The sequence below is a fragment of the Garra rufa genome, chromosome 16, assembly GCF_049309525.1.
Source record: "Garra rufa chromosome 16, GarRuf1.0, whole genome shotgun sequence".
NCBI lineage: Eukaryota > Metazoa > Chordata > Actinopteri > Cypriniformes > Cyprinidae > Garra > Garra rufa.
Genome location: NC_133376.1, coordinates 34,832,956 through 34,854,803, shown reverse-complemented (window position 1 = coordinate 34,854,803; position 21,848 = coordinate 34,832,956). Strand labels below are relative to the sequence as shown.

The following is a 21,848-nucleotide window of genomic DNA, read 5'->3' as shown; positions in this document are numbered from 1 at the left end:
ACACAAGATATTAGTTTGTATATTTTCTGGATCGAAAGCAAATTTTCAGTGCAAAATAACAAAATCATAACTAATTATAATGTATTTGATGTTTAATACAGAAGTTGGAGAAGTTGAGGCGAAAGTTCCATCTTGTTTTTATGTCTTGTTTTATTTCTTCTTACAAGTTAATTAGAACATTTGCATTCAGTAAAGAGAATTATTTAGCAAAAGACACGCACTTAAACTGGTACGAAACATTAAGAAGGGGATTAATGAGTATTTGCTGAAACTAAAAGTTATTTTTATGACATCAGTACTAAGAAAATGTTTACTTTTCTTAATGAAAGTTCCACGTTAGTATCTGCGTTAAAGTTGTAGCGGGCAATTGCTTCCCCAATTTCTTTGCTTTGAGCTGGTGGAGGAGGTCTCGCTGGCTGATGCCTCTCTGAAGGAGGGATTTTCTGTGAAGAGACACAGAAGTTAAATGAAAATACTTCAGACTACAGCTGAGGTTAAAAGTTTACATACACCTTGCAGAATCTGAAAAATCTTACTTATTTTACCAAAATAAGAGGGATCATACAAAATGCATGTTATTTTTTATTTAGCACTGACCTGAATAAGATATATTTCACATAAAAGATGTTTACATATAGTCCACAAGTAAAAATAATAGTTTTTTTTGTTTAGTGATAGTTATTCATGAGTCCCTTGTTTGGCCTGAACAGTTAAACTGCCCGCTGTTCTTCGGAAGAATCCTTCAGGTTCATTCAGGTAACAACACTATGTATGTAAACTTTTGAACGGGGTCATTTATATAAATTTAACTATTATTTTCTCTTGTGGACTATATGTAAACATCTTTTATGTAAAATATCTTATTCAGGTCAATACTAAATAAAAAATCCCTCTTATTTTGGTAAAATAATTTACATTTTGCAGATTCTGTACCTCAACGTTATATCTTTAATAAGCTAAACCCTCATGTTGCTTCAAACCAGTAAGACCTTAGTTCATCTTTGGAACACAAAACGTATTCTCGTAGCTTTATAACATTACAGTTTAACCACTGATGTCACATGGACTATTTTAACAATGTCCTTACTTCCTTTCCGGGCCTTGAATGTGGTAGTACCACTGCTGTCTATGCAGGACAAAGATAAACAAAGGTCTTACAGGTTTGGAATGACATTTAAATTTTTTGTGCAAACTATCCCTTTAAAGTACACACCTCCACATATGAGATGGGGAAGATGCCCACATGTCCACGGTGTTCTCCTTCATACCAGTTATTATCTATCTGCCGAGTGATGTATACTGTCTCTCCTTTCTTAAACGTCAGCTCTCTGGAAGGGAATAAAAATCAAGTTTACTGTATTCCACATAGGGAAATCATGCAAAGGAAAGACATAAATAAAACATGAAAATGTACTGACTGATTGTAGCACATCAAATGCAGTGAAAACAGAAACTGTGACATGGTTTGCAAGTTGTTCTTACTTTGCTGTCTGTGCTTTGAAGTCATATATTGCTCTGGCTGGCAGTTTCTGTCGAGTGAACGAAGCAGAGAAATCGAACTTTATTACATGCTGTCATGAAGTGGTTTTATTTGCAGTTTGATCAAAGCTCAGATAAAATATTAGTGATTCTACTAAAATTGTACAGGAGTGATGCATATTCCCTTCCTCTCTTACATCAGGGGTTTGTCTCCTGCTCTGTGTTGTACGGCAGCCCACATCAGGGTAAGAGTAGTCTCTGGATGTGTCCTGATCTAGAAAGAACAAAGAGGTAAAAGGATTTAAAGACGAGCCACGCAAAGACCCAACACTATTACATGCATGGGAACAAGCGATAGCAAATGAAAACAATGATTTGGGGCTTGATGAGAGAAATGCAGACAAAATAAAAGAAAACAGGTAAATGAAATACAAATATATATTTTATTGACCAATGAAAACCAATGAAAGTAAATAATGTAAATAAAAATATAAACATAACAATGAAGTAAGCTTCCACAAAACATCTTAGAAGTTGTTACACCCATCCTCCAGACTCCTCTATCCCCAGTATAGATCATGTGTATTTATACTAGAACCGCAAATGGTTAGCTGGCATCTGTGCCAACTGTGGGCAAGCCCCCTTGCTCTGAACAGCCTTCATTTATAAACACTGAGCACTATGCAAAAGTATACAGTGTCATATTTCTTAACGATTTTAAAAAACATTGACCTTATCCCAAAACAAATGACTAAAACTTTTGGTACTGAGGCTGATCTATGTCAGGTTTGATAGACTGATAAGAGATAAGAGAGTATGTTTCTTCCCAAGCCAATAAAATCTCAAATCTGTTTTTAGATTGCATGCTTCAGCTGTTCAAGTCATCTGTCCAAAGCTATTTATATAGACTGAAACTTCACAAAGTTATATTTCTTTTGTGGCAAGCCCACACACGAACTAGTGTTCCTCTAGTGCTTCGATTCCCAGAGAATGTATGAACCTAATAAAACATATACCTTCAAGTGTCTGCCAAATACGACAATGTATTGTAACTGGAGTAGGAAAATAACTTGAAAGGAATGTTTGACCAAAGAGAAAGTAAACAAAAATACAATATGATATAATGAGAAAATGAAAGACATAGGGACAAAATCGAAAATGAACACTAGATAAGGCAGAGGATGTGGGTATGAGTCATGCTCTCTGATGTTCCTTGCAACATAACAATTCCTTCCTCTAAGCCAGGGGTGTCCAGTCCTGCTCCAGGAGGGCTACTGTCCTGCAAAGTTTAGCTCCAACCCCAATTAAAACACACTTGAATCAACTAATCAAGATCTCCAGGCAGGTTGGAGCGAAACTCTAAAGCAATGATTCTCAACTCCAATCATAGGAACCCACTGGTCTGCACATTTTGCATGTCTTTCTTATAAGACAGACATAGGACTGGAGTTGAGAACCACTGCTCTAAAGGAAGTTGGCCTTCCAGAAGTGGGTTTGAACACCCTTGCTCTAAGCAAGCACATTCACAAACACAGATGGAACATAGCAATGGTGGAGGAGCAGAGCTCAAACACGGGGGACAAAAGAGGAATTGGAAAACCAGAGATGGATGAGTAAAGTCCACCTTGATAGCAGTAATGAAAGTCGTGTTTCCTCTGGTTGTTGTTGCTGTCTATATGGTTGAGAGAGGCACTATGGGACAGGTGTGAGTACTCGGGTTGTTGAGTGTCCTGGCTGGGCATGCCGTCAGGCTGTGAGTGGTAAGAGCGAGGCTGAATTGTTGGGCTGCTTCTTTCCAGCACATGCAGTGATGAATTCCTCTCAGGAATGTCAGGAAGCAACTCCACCAGCAACCTATGAAGGATGCTGTTGTCCGCCAGGGTACCCCTGTGCTTCTCAGCATGGATGTGGTCGTAGATGTCTTTCAAGGCCGAATCTAGAGCATCATACATACAGCTCTTAGAGTTTGGCACTCGGGAGCAACTCAAAGGTGATAGGTTCTTCCGGCGAAAAGGCACTGGGCTGACCAGGAAGGCGAGCTTGCTGAGGCCGAACTCAGACTCTTCTACCCGCAAATGTTGCCTGCGGTCCTGCTTGGCCCTCTCGTGCTTGATCATAGTGGTGAAGCGTGTGTAGGAAGCCGGGCAGCGGCCCTTGCAGGAGCTCACAAGCTGCCTGTGATAATGATGGTGGTGCCCGGATCCGCAGAAGCTCTCGGAGGAGGCAAACGAACACACGTCGAACTCCCTCTCACTACAGAAGGATGAGCCCTCGATCTGGATGAAGTCGCTAAGATCAGACACTACAGCATCATGCTCGCTGTCGGAGTAGTCGTGTTGCAAGGTAGAGTTCTGTAATTGGTCACTGGTGACTTGAATGTGGATTGGCACGTGGGTGTTTATCTTGGGGTACTGAGGCCGTCCTTCAGGAGGATTTCTGGCTGGTGGTTCTTCATCCAGTAATGACTCAATTGAGAGGCTACGCTTGGGACTGCTGGCCCTCCTATAAGAGCTCCTGATTAGGCACTCGTCCCCAAGATTTGGCATGGATTTGGACTTCTGGATCAGACTCTCGAATTCAGAAATCCTGTTGTGCACCATGTCCCGAGGCACCTCTTCGTTACAGCCCTTGTTGCCAGTGCGTCTATCCTTCCGCTGTTCGCTTTCATACTTATGGATCCTGGCTTTGACGGAGCATATCACTGTGGAGTTTATCAGCTCTTGTCGGTTAATGTGATGCATCTTTTTGTAGAGTTTGAGGAAGCCTGGTGCATCGTGGGCTGAGCGGTGCCTTGTCCGCTCCCTAAGATCTTCAGACTCTTGGGCATCACCGCATTGTGATGCCTCTAGTTCCCCGTTGTGCAACAAAGAGCCAGTGCTTTCCGAACGAGTCTGCATTTCTTTTTCCCTCCCCTCAGATAGGAGGTCATCACAACTCCACGATTTAAGCTTAGACGAGGTCTCTTCAGAGATCATCCAGTCTTCTGGATTCTCTTGAGCTGTTTTCCAGTTTTCAGGGAGGCTGAAGAAACCTTCTGAGCCACCCAAGAAACTGTCATCATTTTGCCCTTTCTTTTGATATGTGGATTCTGAGGTAGCATGGTCTGGACTTTGACAATTTAAATGTGCTGTGTGCATATTGCTCACATCCCCACCTTAGATATCCACCACAAGCAGCATGGTAAAAAAGAGACATGAGAAGACATTATAAGGTAATTGACCCACAGGAGAGAAATGTAAGGATATTTATACTACAACCTGGAAGGAAACAGGAAAAAAATCAGACATTCTCGATGAATAAAGAAGCAATTGATATGCTACACTACACCGAGGCAAGATTGTAAACACTAAATAATTCATTGAACTTTATTCATGCAAAGGGAAAGTCGTTTAAAATTCTGCTTGCGCTGCGAGGAGCAAAATGAAAATTGTCTGTGAACCTTCCCCTGTTGCTTATTCTGATGTGGCTGCTTGTCTGATGTCTACCTTTAGTTCTGGTGGCGGCGGGGGAGCTGGGGCTGGTGAGGGGAGTCCTCTGGGTGCTGCTGCTTCTGGGCAGCTCTTGTGGTCTGACAGACGTTTGTGTTGTGCCCACACTGATCTGAGCTCTGGGCTGAGCCGCTGCAGGTTCAGATTTCCGTCGCTTCTTGTTATCACTGGAAGAACTGCAGAATCAATGTGGTTAAAGATGTTGTAAATCGTAATAAACAATGTAAAAAAGAAGTCCTATGTTTACAATGAAAAGCAATCCTAATCTCCATCTAAAAAATAATGCCATGGTTTCTCACCTATACTGACTTCAAAATACATTGACCTATACATGACCTGCATTAAGGATGACCTTGGGACCAGTGGCTTAAAAGTCATTGCTAAAATGAAAAGGTCTGTTTTCTGATGTCACTTTGATCATTTCCATGTATATATTTTAAAAAATTAGACACTTGTATGCAATAAACTGGATAGACTTTCAACGCGTTTACAGTGAACCTACCTTGATGGCCTTTCAAGGCTCCTTTCTGTGGATGGCTGATACAGGGAGGTCTGCAACAGATGAAGGAGAAAAGGCAAGGTGAATTCCTCACTTAATATCCGAAATTACTTTACAGTAGGTTTCTTGACACCCAGCGCTCTCCTTCACAAATCCAACAATGGTTAAAACAGTGAAACTCCCAATGCCTGGATGCAGTGACATGGGCCAGTTGTCTCTTGAAAGCCCAGCCATTCCCAGGACAGCTAGATGCGTTAGATCACTTACGAGGGTTTCTATGTCGAACAAAGCGGGGAATTCCTTGTACGCATGGCTGGAGTAGATAATCATCTTCCTGTTTGCTGAAGCTCTGAGCAGTGTTATCTGGAACAGCTCTTCAGACCAGCAGCAGACGCCCCTCGCGTTTTTTTAACCCTCTTTAAAAGTAGCCCAAGCATGCGCTACCAGGAATGTCTCCTCAGTGTGACACATTTACATCTAGTCAACATAAATACAGCTCTGAGTGACAGATACCACTCTAGCAGGCTCAAAATTGGGCTGTAAAGCTTCTGTGACAATTTTTAGCAATTCTTTGTTTGGATTTACAGCATTCCTCAAACCATAACTGTTACTACAGTGGCCTCCAACTCACGTTATCTCCTTAGTGGTCAGTGGCAATTCACAGGGAGCAAATGATATAAAAAATCATTAGTGATTTTAAGACATTCACTAAACTGCTGCACCATTTGCATGTAATAGTTACACGCTTGATGTCTTGATCAATGCAAAATGCACTGAAATAGCCCTATGTCATGGCAATCTATCTAATTATTATAGATATATCATTACAGATGCACCATAATCACAAAACATATGCATTCAATGTTATTTGATTAGCATAATTCTAAACAGGGTGCGAAAACAACTTAGTGTGTGCAAGAAAGTGACACTATTAATTTATTTTTTATCAATTATTCCCTTTGACAGCCAGCAAACTATATTTACAATGACAGAAAAAAGCCTGTAAAAGAGGAGATGTAATATGATACTGTAGATGGCATGTCCATACATCCTTCACTTACTACAAACACATGGACAGAATCGGCAGATGGCAGCCTGGAGGAAGTGCTCCTGTCTCGTGATAAATATATGATGTAATAACAGACAGAACTGTTATCTTGATAAGAGAAGCTAATGCAGATGTACATGCAGTACACTAATTTTTAAGACATTGAACAAAATGTTCTACACTAAAAAATTAATACCCCTAAACATGTTTAACAGACTATTTAACATTATTTTGTCAGTTATGTAGTCTAATATGTATCAGAGTTAGCAGTTCATTCATTCATTCATTACCTCCGCTCGGAATCGAGGAGAGCTCTCAGGATTGTAATCAAGAAGTTTTTTTGGAGGCTTCACCCAGAGGTGGGAATGACAGAGAAACAGTGACATAACAAGGGAGAAATTAAAGTCATATGACTATGATTATGCAACAATGTGACAACCAGAAACTAAAGTCGCACATATGCAACCAAAGCACTACACACTACGTACAGCTCCTTTTATATAAACACAACTTATAACACGCCAAGCCAAAGACTACTAAACTACACACACCTTGCACAAAGAGTGAAAAGTCGAAAATCTAGTTTGTAAGTCATGCAGAATAGTCAAATTAATCCACAACAGATTTTATAATCAGCAAACACTATTAAAATGTGTATAAATGTTGTTATTCGTCGATTAAACATTTTCCTGTGTCGAGTAACCGATAAAATACCGGAAGTGGCACATTTCACGCACAAGAATCCATAAAATGCATTATTAGACTGTTTCCCAAGGCTGCTTTTTCATATTAAACCCATTTAAAAATAATATAAAACATATGCTTAAACATAATTAAGCATAATTGTGAATTCACAAATGGTACGACTCAGTTAAATAAATATATTTGATGTTTGTTGTTTTTTTATTTGTGTAGCGTCTTAAACTCCATCTCATACTGTTGTGAGTCTGGGTTTATTATAACGTTCATCTGGGAAAGCAACATGCACCATTTCATCAGATTTGTAAGGTAAATCATTCATAATTCTATGCAAACTCAGGAGAATACATCAATATCTAAGTGTTCATCGCAATTTCAGAATAAAAGTTTAAACCCTCACTCTAAGTTGACACGTTTTGATGTCCACATATTCTTTAAATTACTGTGGCTATAGCATTTCTGTGGTAAAGATATGGCCAAATATTAAAGATTAAGTGGACATTTGACTTAAATGTTGTTTAATCGATATTACACAAGAAGTAGATTGCGCAGTAAAGTGTAAAAACAATCGTCTGGCCATTGCCGCCCTCTACACGCCCTCCTGTTGTAATGCGTTGTAATATATCATATATCATATTATAAAATCAACAGTTATATTATTATAATTATAACAAAACCATATGATTTCTTGCATTTAAACTAACTATTATTGCCTCATTGCTATTAAATGTGACCCTGGACCACAAAACCAGTCTTAAGTCGCTGGGGTATATTTGTAGCAATAGCCAAAAATACATTGTATGGGTCAAAATTATTGATTTTTCTTTTATGTCAAAGAAGTAAAGATCATGTTACATTAAGATTTTTTGTAAAATTCCTACTGTAAACCTATCAAAATATAATTTTTGATTAGTAATATGCATTGTTAAGAACTTAATTTGGACAACTTTAAAGGTGATTTAAATTTTAAATTTTCTCAGTATTTTGATTTTTTTGCACCCTCAGATTCCAGATTTTCAAATAGATGCATCTCGGCCAAATATTGTCCTATCCTAACAAACTATACATCAATAGAAAGCTTATTTATTGAGCTTTCATATGTTGCATACATCTCAGTTTTGTAAAATTTAACCTTATGACTGGTTTTGTGGTCCAGGGTCACAAATATGTATTTTAAGTGATTTTAAAGGCTATTGTTCACTTAATAAAATTAAACTAAACTAAAACTTTTTTTCCACAAAAAAAATAAATTATAATTATAGGGCCCTATGAAATCATTTTATTTCCAAATACATTTTGATTCTGTTTAAATTTTTCTATACTCTGTTTATTGATTAAATTAATATTGTTTTTTATCAAAAAGCCAGTCTAATTAATTGAGTTTTACAGTTTTATTTTTACCTAATTCTTTTCCATTAATTTTCTGGATTCCATTTGAATGGTTCCATTCAATTTTAATAATCAAAAGCATTTCCAATTAATTGATTTTATTAAAAATAAAATGTTCTTAAGTAAAATTGCTATTTTTTGTGAAAAAAAAAAAGTTGTTTAGATTAATCGATTAATCGATAAATTAGTCGATAGATTAACCAATATAAAAATAGTCGTTAGTGGCAGCCCTAGTACAAATCAAGGCCTAAAATGCAAAAACAAAAATTCTAGTTACATAGAACCTGATATTGGTTATTAATCACACTCCAACGTAAGTGTTACAGTGTCCAGAATTGTCCACTCATTCCAACCACAAGCAGACAGCATGTGCAGCACGTATCTGACCTTTCCACCCCCACACCAATCACAAGCGGCATGCTAACACCACCAAACCAAAGCCACACTTACCGGCCGGCCAAACTCCAATTCAGCAAAAAACTTATACCACGGCTCATTCTCTAAATCTATATCCTCTGGTCTTAAGTTACTTGTCTGGTGTTGAAAACGAAAGCAAGTGGGGGAAAAAGACGAAAGGAAGGGATGAAACAAAATAATCATTCGAATGTGACAGTAAGATACATATGCAAATTGTGGAAAGACAAGAAATAAGGCAACATTGATTTGTGAATTGATTTGTGAAGTTCAACAGAGTGGAAAACTTACATTTTCCGCTCCTATCCAGCAGAGGGCAGCGACACATAAATGTTCACTGCACAAGGACAAACTGCTCTAGCAGGAGCAAATTGGTTTCTCTAACCTTATTAGTGACCTTGACCACATTACGCTCTAATGGACCCGCAATTTATCTGCTCTATTGAGTGAGCCAGCACAGGCTTGCTGAAGCACTTCAGCTCGATTAGGGCATATGTTTGTGGAGGTTCTTTAAACATACGGATAGCTTCAACTGTTTCCATGTTTATTGTCAATATAATTCTATTAATATACAAGAACAACTCGGTTTAGTCAATCAGTGTTTGGTGTTTGACGCCTGCAGCGCTGCTGACACTGCGACTCACAGACTGATGGCATTTCATTAGTGGCATCTGGTTTACGATCTGTCTATACCCATAAAGCCATGGGGCGTTAATTCTAAGATCAATACGTTTGTGCATTCAAATACTAAACTCAAATTGTCAAAATGCCTCATGGATTGAATGCATTCTGTGTAACCAACTTTAAACAAATTATAAATAGTTACGTTGCTTTAAAAAAAAAAAAAAGATCAAGTCGCTGATTACTTACCGCTCTCTCTTGCTCTAAAATAGATGACTTCCCCGGCTCATAGTCAAAGATACTCCTCGGCTCTGCTCTGTATTTCCGTGTGTCCACTTTTCTGTCAGGAGGCCCCCACTCATTCCTGAAACAAAGATAAATATTGCTGATTTTATATCTGAAAATCTATAAACTTATGTTTGCCTGAAAACTAATGCTGTCATTGTATAAGCATGGATGGGAGATTCTCACATGTCAGGTGTGCTCCTGCCTCTCTGTGGTGCTTCCCTTTCATTGGATCTCTGCTGTGTGGATGCTGATGTGGGCAGAGGAGAAGGGAGAGAAGAAGAGGCAGGCAACCTGAAACCGTATATGCCGTTATCAGAGACACTCTTGGTGATGGGCCGGTAGGTGCTGGTTTTAGGTGCAGGATGGGCCTGAACAGCATTAGGTGCAACATGCTTATCTGAAAGAAATAACAACAAATATATAATAATAAATATAAAAAAGCAACAATAATCAAATCAATACATTAGACTATTTTTTAAGCGTATATATTAGAATGATTGCTGAAGGGTCATGTGACACTGAAGACTGGAGCAATGCTACTGAAAATTCAGCTTTGCTATTACAGGAATACATTTTTAAATTTTTAAATTGTAACAATATTTTACAATATTAAACAATTTTGTTCATGTTTTATCATTTTATAAGTCTCCTACGCTTACCAAGGCTCCATTTATTCGATATAGTATAATTCTTTTATACAAAAATGCAGTTTTTGCATCAAATAAATGCAGAGAGAGACTTATAAAATCTTAAAAGTGTGTAATTATTCCAAAATTTGGCCAGCAGTGGATATCTATTTTTTTATACAGAAATACAGTCAAACCAAAAATTATTCAGACGCCAGATATAATTTTTGATATTGGGTGCAGGACACTATAGTTCATGTATGTGAGTGAGGATAGCAAAATAAAGTAAACTGTAACATGTTATACCCAAAAATTCTTCATACAGTAGACTACCAGTAAAATTGATTAAAAAAAAAAACTGGGACCAAAAATGAGATTTGACACTTTGACCTGAACATGTTTTGTTACATACCTTTCTATCAAAGTTATCTGACATTATTAAGATGATTTTGTTTTGACACAGTTTAATTCTTGAGATCTTGTAATATTTTATAACAATTTTCTAAACTATAGCGAATAAACTTATAATGTGAGAAATTTTGAAGGTGTCTGAATAAATTTAGGCTTGACTGTAATTGATTTGTGATTATCAAGATGAATTTGTTTTGACACAGTTTAACTCTTGAGTTCTTGTCATATTTTATTAACATTTTCTAAACTACAGCGAATCATGTGAGAAATTTTGAAGATGCCTTAATAAATTTTGGTCTGACTGTATATTTAACTGAAATTATAAACCACTTGTAATAACTTGAATTATTTATTTATTTAAAGAAAATTAATTTCTTATGACTTTTTTTTAACAATAAAACATTAAAATGCTGAAATTGAATGCATAATGCATAATGATTGTTATTACTGTGTAAAGTGTAACAAAGACACTAAAACTAAGTGCTCCCAAAAATAGATAATTATACATATTGCTATTGGTTTATATTAGTTTTATTGCTTCTTTTAGTTTTGATTATTTGGTATCAACCTTATTTGGTAACAAAGTAATGTTGAATCAAAAGAAACCTTGTTTGGAAATAGTTGTACTAGTAATTGTAACCGGATCTGTGGCAGTACGGGACCCAGACCACTCGTTCTCTGTAAAAAACAACAACAAAACAAAAAAGCAAACATGATTAACATGGATTACATATATCACAAACATGAACTGCATACAGAGTCTAATGTAAACAAACTCATTTGTAAGCCGGATGTAGGAGTAAGACAATTAAAAATGCATAACAAGATGCAAAATAAAGGGCTTGATCCTGTGACCTCTCTAATTTCTCAGGCAAACCCCCTGACAGTCCATTTCCAGTAATGAACGCACTTGTAATCCACAACCTGCTGAGTAAAGCTCTTTTATTGTCACTCCTCTTCAGGTTGCCCTTCTCTGCAAAAATTCTATCCCCTTAGCAGGTCTTTATCTTGTCTGACATAATTAAAATATCTTGCACTCATTAAAAAAACAATCATTTACAGCATAAAATAATAAATTACAAAGTGCACAAACTAACAGACTCTACAATCCTGTTTAGTCTGCAGAAAACTTATTTCTAGAGCATAACTGCTCTAAAAATAGCTGTGTGAAAAAGTGAAAAAGAAGACATTTAACTAAAAATAAGTTGGTATGTTAGTGTTTGACTAGAAAATTCCTTCCAGTAACCACATAATAGGCTTTTTTTCTTATTGGGGCTTATGTTTTCTTAATATTCTTCTTTCTTTGTGGTAATACAAAATGCAAAGGATAACTGTTTAAAGTAATAATAGTATATATATATATATATATATATATATATATATATATATAAAGCCAATCTTACCTGGTTTAGGCACCACATGAATCTGTTTGAACATGGTCTTGTACCAGTCTTTTGGCCTGTCAACGGTCTAAAACAAAACACAAAGCAAGCTTTTTTAGATTACAGGCTTTCCCAGTTCTTACAGATTAAGATTCCAAGGTCCAGAAGCAAAGTTTAGAAAACAAATAGCAACCCGAATGTGCTCCATGACCTTGTGTCCAAAACACTGGATGCAAAAGGCTCCTATAAAAATGCTGATGCAATTGGCCTCTCCACGTTAAACTGAGAGAGACACATCACTGTCTGTCTGCTAGCCCATCAATGATGCTGAGCACAGCTGCCCCTGTTTCCCTGGGGCTAAATAAAACTCTGTGTGGGAAAATGCAATTTAGCGCACAAATCAAAACAGCCCGTCCCATGTGACCAGAGACCGACTGAAGATTAATTCTGGAATTAACAATTATAGGTATGCACTTCCGACAATGTTTCCAGAGCCAATAGAGAGTCAGAGAGCTTTCTCAAAATTAATGGTAAGCTTTTAAGCAAACATGTTTATAGCATTTTTATGCTGTTAATTGACTCTAAATTGACTCTAAATATACAAAGTATACTTATATGAAGTTGTCCAGTAACATATAACTTTTATGTGGCAGAGATTTATTTATAATAAAACTAACAGATTTAAAAGTCATTTTTGTTATAAAAATAACACATTGAAACTGTCTTGTAAACCTTCTGCCTTGTGTTCATTATTTATGTTACTTTTCAAATGCATTGCTACAGATTATAGATTTATATTGTTGTACCCAAACTTTCAATGTCAAACTATGAAAATATTTATAATTCATTGCACGTTTAAACCAATGATTATCTAAAAAGTAAATAAATCATAAACCATTTTAATATTTTCTGTTAAAGTTATTTATATAAATCTAGAAATATCATTTGCGAACACATTTTTTTTAATTGTTCAGCATTTGCAATTAAGAGAATTACGAAGTGTAAAATTATTATTTATTTATTATTTATTTGTGTGTTTAAGATAGATAAAACAGTACCTAATTTGATGTAAAATGAAGTACATTATTTGTGGTAAGAATACACAAAGAAATGTTCATGCCGTATATAAAAAAAATGACAAAAATATTAAGTCCACCATAAATGCACACAGTTAAAGAAAAAAACCCTATACAGTTTGAATAATTTGCTTCTGTGACCTGAGACTTATAAGATGCAATTTATAAAAAAACTTTTTCATAAAATTAAAAAAGTACTATTTTTTTCTTTTTTTAAAAAATTAAAATAATAAAATACAATTTATAAAACAGTACCTAAATGCTAGCAGGTATTTTACTGCAAAAACACTGAAACAATACATTATTTGTCGTAAGAATAGACATTGTGGTAGAAATGTTCATCGTATATAACAATTGACAAAAATATCAAAAATGCACCATACCTGTAAATGCACACAGGTAAAGAAAACACTCATATAAAGCCCTAATAATCAGCGTTTGTGACTTGTGTGCATGACAAAACGATACACAATTATACCAAAGGATTATATTTATTCTGAGCTGCACATTATAAATATAGAAACAAAAGATTAAAATCCTGGAACAGCATTTACTCACTGTCCGTATGGCAACGGGAATCCCGGACTCATCCACAGGACCGATGCCAGTATAGAGCGGAGCTTTCCCTGTTGTTTCTTTCCTGTCGGTCTGTGGCGCTCGTGCAGGAGGATCCACGTTGGCGTAGATGGGAGTGCTGGACTCAGAGGCTGATGGGAGGAAGACAGGGTCAGGTTGGGGGGTGTTTGTTTTTAGTAATTCCCATGGAACTAACCAAAATTCCCATGTCAGTAACTGAGAAATACAGCCAGGTCAGGGATGTAATTCCAAATCAGGAGAAAGAGTCCATAAATATGTTGATTCCAATATTCCAGGCATAGAAAAACAATCACAGAAGCAGCTCTACACATACAGTCCGGCATATACGGGCATTCAGACTGAAGCCTTTTGAGGAAAAAACAGCAAAATAGGCTCTGGTTCAGAGACAAAGGCCAGCCTCACGCACACAGACGCTCTAATCCCAGTGTCTCAGCTCCTCCCTCACCCCAACCGCTCCGGTGCTCAGATTTGAGCTTAATCCCCGGCATTTGCCACTTGGGATTAGAGAGATCGCGGGCGCACACTCAGAGCGGGCAGTAAACACTGGTCATGCAGTCAGGTCACGCTTTCTTGCTCATTAGTACTTCATTAGAGTTTGGCACATCACACCAGTGACTTAGCAGAGACCAGAGATCATTTTTGCACAGCTGTACTGCAACTCTTATGACATACACTTGGCTGTACAGATTTTCCAAAACAGGTGGATGGTATGAATTAGGGCAGGGCGATATGGTCAAAAAATTTGATCACGATATAAATAGCAAAATTTGCGAAAACGATATAACTGAAAATATAATTGACGCTACACAAAATACTTCAAAACTGCACGACTTTATTGGTGCAAATAAAAGAAAGGAACGTGATTTTACAGCTTTGTTGTACTCCAGTAAGTGCTTTTGCTTCAAATGGTGAAACAGGTTCGTGGTGTTTCCTCCCTTCGCCACGACAGACCGCTTGCATATTCAGTGTTTCCCCTAGGTTTCCAGCTTTCATTTATTTCAGTGAAAAAGTAAGTCCAAAACTCTCTGTTTTAACATTTTGAACAAAAGGGCTCTACAATCTTTTGCTTTTTTTTTTTTTTTTTTTTTAGAAATTCTTGTGTTTTAATTTTTCTGATAATCAAATGAAAGCATAAACATTTATTTTTTTTTGAATCAAATGAAAAATGAACCCTTTTAATTTTTGGCAAACACAGGTTTACTGTTAAAATCAATACATGGAAGAAAAATTATATTCAGTTTAAAACGTTTAAATAATAATTGTAGTCTTTTTTTCTACAATTATCTTGTTGTAACATTTATTTTTTATCATATATATTGTTTTATGTCAATTATTTAAATAGGAATATATAAACACCTACATTATACTGTACAAAAGTAATACAAGACTATTGTTCTGTTTCATGTTAAACCGTACTTTTATTTTGACAGCTGGCCGTGAAGTTTCTGTGTGTACAGTATGATATGATGCTAGTTTTCTCAAATGAAATGATAAAGGTGACACTCACAGCAGCTTTGGAGATTGAGTTTATCTGTTCATGTGAGATGCAAATGCCAAAAATTAACGGGAACGTCACTTGTGCTTCAGTATTTAAAAAAACCACGTCTCCGCCATTTTAGTTTGTTTAATAAAAGAACAATGTATAGACCTGTTATATAGGAAAGATAACCTTAAATGACTTCTATTTTGATCTGGCGCTATATCGAAAATAAAATGAACTCATTTGTTTCTAATTCAGACTACACTGGTCATGCCAAATGTTTTTGATTCAGTTTAAATGACTGGCTTATGAGAGTCATTTGTTCATAAATCTAACTACACTGATCATGCTGTATGTATTTGACTCACTAAAAAAATCAACTTCAGAGGGTCATTTGTTCATGAATCAGGTTACTCTGGTCATGCTGTATGTTTTTGACTCACTAAAAAGAACCAACTTATGAGAGTCAATTGTTTGTTTGTTTGTAAATCATGACACATGTTTGTGATTCAGTAAAAAATGTGATTCAGTGTAAAGGACTGGCTTATGGGAGTCATTGGTTCATGAATCAAACTACATTGATCATGCTTTATGTTTTTGATTCAGTAAAAAGATGACTTAAGAGAGTCATTTGATTGTGAATCAGACTGCACAAGTCATGCTGTATGTTTTTGATTCACTAAAAAAATCAATTTAAGAGAGTCATTTGATTATGAATCAAACTGAACTGATCAATATATATGTTTTTGACCAAATAGAACCAACTTTTAAAGAGTCATTTGTGTGTGAATCAGACTGCACTGGTCATGCTGTGTGTTTTTGATTCACTGAAAAAGATGACTTAAGAGAGTCGTTTGATTGTGAATCAGACCTCACTATTCATGCTGTATGTTTTTGATTCACTGATTCACAAGACAGTCTTGAAAGAATCATTTGTTTCTGAATCAGACTGCACAAGTCATGCTGTATGTTTTTGATTCACTAAAAAGAATCAATTTAAGAGAGTCATTTGATTATGAATCAAACTGAACTGATCAATATATATGTTTTTGACCAAATAGAACCAACTTTTAAAGAGTCATTTGTGTGTAAATCAGACTGCACTGGTCATGCTGTATGCGTTAGACTCACTAAAAAAGAACCAACATAAGACAGTCATTTGTTTGTGAATCAGACTGCATTGGTCATGATGTATGTTTTTGACACAATAAAAAAAGAACTAACTTAAATATACTGTATACAAACTGAGTTCAATTACCTAATTCAGTTTCCATGTTCTTACCACTGATAAAATCAATAATGATAGTGAATGTCATTCACACAAGTGCATGCGGAAGTGTTCAATTAGCTCCAGTACTCACCAGTGCTTCTAGCCTGCTGCATGGCTGTAATACTAGGGCTTAGTGAAGGAGGAGGTGGGTATGTTGAGGGAGAGAAGGGCCTTTGGAAGTGACTGCGAGGACTTGCTGGCACACTCAGACCCCCGTTCACAGTCATCTGGCCCTGTAAAACACAACAAAGATCCTGTTAACTTAAGAAACATCTTTAAGCATAATAAATTACATTGAGATCTGACTCTTGTGTCACAGATGACATCTGTTAGCCTTAATGAAAGTTGACAGAGGATAAAGAACAGAATAACAAACAATGAAAACAAACCCCAAAAGATTCGTGGATTGACTAGGAAAACAAACACAGAGAATACAGTGCCCACCCACTGGGAAGATAAAACAACAAGGTATTTTAGTACAACAGCTTTCAGTGTTTGGATTTATTTATTGATTTCCAGGACAAACAAGTGTTAGTATTAAGTGTTAGTACACCAAAAGAGATACGCTACAACAAGACGTCTCAACAAAACCATGTTCTCCAGCACCTGAAGTTTTTGACAAAGCATACAGATAATTGGAATGGCAAAAGGGGTTAGTAAAGACCACTGAGACCCTCAATTTGATGAATTTAGAGAATGTGTTAGTACTGGTACAATGTTACACAGAAAATAAATGGTGAAACCGTTAAATGTGAACAGTGAACAAGTGATACTGGTGTCTGTTAAACCAGCCCTAAAATTAGAAACAAAAAGAAGCTGTCAAATTAATAAGAGAGGGGAAAAGAAGAGACAATGAATGGAAAATACATTCGGACTGTGCAATTAAAGGGGACATATCATGAAAAAGAAGAGACAGAAGAGGCAAAAAATGGTGCTAAAAACATTAAAAGTGGAATTTCTGGCTACAGTTTAGGGTCTATAATTTTTTTTTATGTTTGCATTTATTTGATCAACAATGCAGTCAAATTAGAATTAGAAATACAGTAAAATATTACAATTAAAAAAGTTTTCTAATATGTAATTTATTCTTGTGATGGCAAAGCTAAATTTTCAACAGTCATTACTCCAGTCTTTTCTTGTTATTATCAATATTGAAACCAGTTGTGCTGCTCAGTACTTTTTTTTTGTTTGTGGAAACTGTATTTTTTTTCATAATTTCTTTGAAAATTAAAAGAAAAGCATTTATGTGAAATAGAATCTTTTGTCTTTCCTGCCAGTTTTGATCAATTTCCTTGCATTGTTGCTGAATGAAAGTACACATTTAAAAATAAAAAATAAAAAATCTTTCTGACCCCAAACTTTTGAAACAGTATAAAGCAAATGTTAAATATGACCCCTTTAAAAACAGAGGTCCAATAGGAAACCTTATGAAAACTGACAAAGAAAGAAGCAGTAAGTGACAGAGTGTCGAACTGCCGGTGAATAGTTACATGAGCGGTGCTAGCTGGAGGGGAGTGTAACCCCATGTTGACTGTGACCGCACTCATCGGGCTGAGGGTTGGAGAAGGGGTACGAGTGCCACCCTCTGGGCCCAGTCCACACACTCTCAACTCCTCCAGAACTGCTGTGGACGCTTCGCTCTGAGTGCGGGAAGAGCAGCGGCTCTGCCCCAGCGGAGGCTCCGAGCCGGGAGAGGGAGGACCTGGAGAAAGGGTCTCTGGTCTGATGAAATCGAGGGAGAGTCTAAGCCGGTTAGATGGTAACTGTGAGCTCAGTGCTGCTCCGGGATAGGTTTGTTTGAGGAGGACTGGCACCTCAGGCTGAATGACAGAGAGGAGAGTGGCATAGATGAGATTCAGCAGTTGGGCACAGTGTGGGTCAGACACGTAGTGATGTGATGCTGCTGACGGCTGTGCGTTAGAGAGGATGGAGGTGTTACAGATATGAGATCAAAACGTTATTCCAATGTAGCATTTGAAGATAATCATAAAACAGACAACTTAAAACTGTATAAATGTCCATAATACAGTACAAATTATGTGCAGGTGCACATAATATACTGTACACTACCGTACAAAAAATGTAGGTTTTAAATGTTCAAAAGTTTACATATACCTTGTAGAATCTGCAAAAGGTTAATTATTTTATAAAAATAAGAGGGATCATTAAAAATGCATGTTATTGTTTATTTAGTACTGACCTGAATAAGATATTTAACATAAAAGACGTTTACATACAGTCCACAAGAGAAAATAATAGTTGAATTTTTTTAAATGACCCCATTCAAAAGTTTAGTTAAACTGTTAAACTGCTCACTGCTCTTCAGAAAATCGTTCAGGTCCCACAAATTCTTTGGTTTTTCAGCATTTTTGTCTATTTGAACCCTAACAATGACTGTATGATTTTGAGAACCATCTTTTCACACTGCGACAACTGAGTGACTCATATGCAACTATTACAGAAGGTTCAAACGCTCACTGATGCTCCAGAAGAATAGATGATGCATTAAGAGCCAGGGGTGTAAACTTTTGAACAGAATGAAGATGTGAACATTTCTCTTATTTTGTCTTCTGGGAAACATGTAAGTGTGTTTTGTAGCTTCTGAAGGGACGTACTAAATGAAAAAATAAAAGGTATTTAGGCAAAATAAGAAAAATCTACATACCTTCGTTCTGTTCAAAAGTTTACACCCCTGGCTCTTAATACATCATGTTTCCATCTGAAGCATCAGTGAGTGTTTGAACCTTCTGTAATAGTTGCATATGAGTCCCTCAGTTGTCCTCAGTGTGAAAAGACAGATCTCAAAATCATACAGTCATTGTTGGAAAGGGTTCAAATACGCAAAAATGCTGGAAAACCAAAGAATTTGTGAGACCTGGAGGATTTTTCTGAAGAACAGCGGGCAGTTTAACTGTTTAGGACAAACAAGGGACTCATGAACAACTATCACTAAACAAAAAAACACAGCTGTGGATCATTCAGGTAACAACACAGTATTAAGAATCAAGTGCATGTAAACTTTTGAACTGGGTTATTTTTTTATAAATTCAACAATTATTTTCTCTTGTGGACTATATGAAAACATCTTGTATGTGAAATATCTTACTAAATAAAAAATAACATGCATTTTGTATGATCCCTCTTATTTTTGTAAAATAATTTACTTTTCGCAGATTCTGCAAGGTGTATGAAAACTTTTGACTTCAACTGTATTTTGAAATGTAATTTATTCCTGTGATTCCTATGAATTTTTAGCATCATTACTTCGGTCTTTAATCTCACATGATCTATCAGAAATCTTTTTAATATGCTTCAGAACATGTTTCAGGATTCTTTGATGAATAAAACGTTCAAAAGAACATTTAATTGAAACAAATCTTTTGTAACATTCTAAATCTCTTTATGGTTTTTACTTTAAATCGAATTAATGCATAATGCTAAAACAGAAAAAAATAAATTAAAAAAAGTCATTAGACAAGGACGTGAACCTGAATGTGCATCAGCAAAATGGAGAAACAGGATTAGTTATGTTTGCTAAGGCACAGCATGGTGTAGGGGAGGCTGTTATTAAGCTTAAGCATATGTGGTTATGAAATCCGAGACATATACCACTGGAGGGGCTGCAGATGGCAGTGGAGGACAGGGGCGTGAGCGGCTATCCGGGAGGTCCATCCTTTTAGGAGGAGTAGGGGGTCTCAAAGACAGTGTCTGTGTGTGCCGTCCCGATATCTGAGGCCTAGGATTAATGCGGATGGACAAGGAAGCTACATGTCTCTCCAGCTCCCTAGATGGAAGGTATAAGTAGGGCTGCTCTGCTTGCGAAGCACATGAGGTTTGGTCCTCTGTGGACAGCAGTCTGTGGGAGTGGACATTATGCTCTTGTGCCTGATTGAGGAGAGTGGGCATTGGGATATTAGAGCACGGGTCAGATACTGTTGTTCAGTGGAGGTTCTCTCTTGAATATGAGGGTGTGGACATGGTTGGCTTGGGGAATAAACTCTCTGAGATAAATAGTTGTGCAAAACTGAAACGTTTCTCTTAGGCACTTGTGCGACACTGAAAACACAAACTTTACAAATGAAAGAGAAGGGAAAGTACATTAAATAATATTAGAATTCAGAAATTCTCCACAGCTGGAAAGTAAATTGAAATTAACTTTTTTTTACGCTGCTGTTAAAAAGTTTGGGGTCAGACTTTTAATGCTTTTTTAAAGAAGTCTCTTATGCTCATCAAAGTTCCATTTATTTGATCCAAAATACAGAACAAAGTAATATTATGAAATATTATTGCAATGTAAAATAAGTTTTCTATTTTAATATACTTTAACATATAATTTATTAAATGTTGGAAACAGTTGTGCTGCTTAATTTTTTTTTTTTTTTTTTTGGAAACTGTGATACTTTTTGCAGGATTCTTTGACAAATGAACAGCGTTTATTCAAAATAGAAATCTTTTCTAAAAATATTAGTCTTTGCTATCACTTTTTATCAATATAACACATCCTTGCTGAATAAAAATATACATTTTCTTTCAAAGAAAGAAAGAAAAAAATGACTGACCCCAATCTTTGAACGGTTGTGCATATTGTTACAAAAGATTTCTATTTTAAATAAATGCTGTTCTTTTTTAAAGTTTTATTTTATTTAAGAATCCTGAACAAAATGTATCACAGTTTCCAAAAAAATATTAAGCAGCACAACTGTTTCAAACATTGATAATAAATCAGCATACTAGAATGATTTCTGAAGGATCATATGACACTGAATACTGGAGTAATGATGCTGAAAATTCAGCAATTATTTTAAAGCATATTAAAATAGAAAACTCCAATTTAAATTGCAATAATATTTCATAATATTACTGTTTTCTCTGTATTTTTAATCAAATAAACACAGCAGAAAAGACTTCTTTAAAAAAACATTAAAAATCTTCCTGATCTCAAACTTTTGAATGCCAGTGTACTTCAAAATAAAAACACTTTCCATGAATAAAGCACTAACCAGGACCTGAACTCTTCATTATCAACCTCTGTAGTGATTTATTTTATTTTATTGCAATAAACATTAAATAAATTCAATAAT

The 21,848-nt window shown here is 36.1% G+C and overlaps 1 protein-coding gene across 2 annotated transcripts in view; it reads right to left on the bottom strand.

Moving 5' to 3' along the window:
* Positions 1–21,848, bottom strand: part of sorbs2b (sorbin and SH3 domain containing 2b) — a 75,335-nt gene that overhangs the window by 15,467 nt on the left and 38,020 nt on the right. For both annotated transcript variants that reach the window (XM_073820064.1, XM_073820065.1), the window contains exons 7-22: positions 18,258–18,587; positions 16,859–17,000; positions 13,979–14,127; positions 12,366–12,432; positions 11,569–11,640; positions 10,109–10,322; positions 9,887–10,001; positions 9,053–9,136; positions 6,805–6,861; positions 5,470–5,519; positions 4,965–5,143; positions 3,104–4,633; positions 1,677–1,753; positions 1,483–1,529; positions 1,214–1,328; positions 315–443 (exon numbers count right to left, since the gene is read on the bottom strand). In XM_073820064.1, the coding sequence (XP_073676165.1) occupies positions 315–443; positions 1,214–1,328; positions 1,483–1,529; positions 1,677–1,753; positions 3,104–4,633; positions 4,965–5,143; positions 5,470–5,519; positions 6,805–6,861; positions 9,053–9,136; positions 9,887–10,001; positions 10,109–10,322; positions 11,569–11,640; positions 12,366–12,432; positions 13,979–14,127; positions 16,859–17,000; positions 18,258–18,587 (3,357 nt within the window). The remainder of the gene's footprint in view (positions 1–314; positions 444–1,213; positions 1,329–1,482; positions 1,530–1,676; positions 1,754–3,103; positions 4,634–4,964; positions 5,144–5,469; positions 5,520–6,804; positions 6,862–9,052; positions 9,137–9,886; positions 10,002–10,108; positions 10,323–11,568; positions 11,641–12,365; positions 12,433–13,978; positions 14,128–16,858; positions 17,001–18,257; positions 18,588–21,848) is intronic.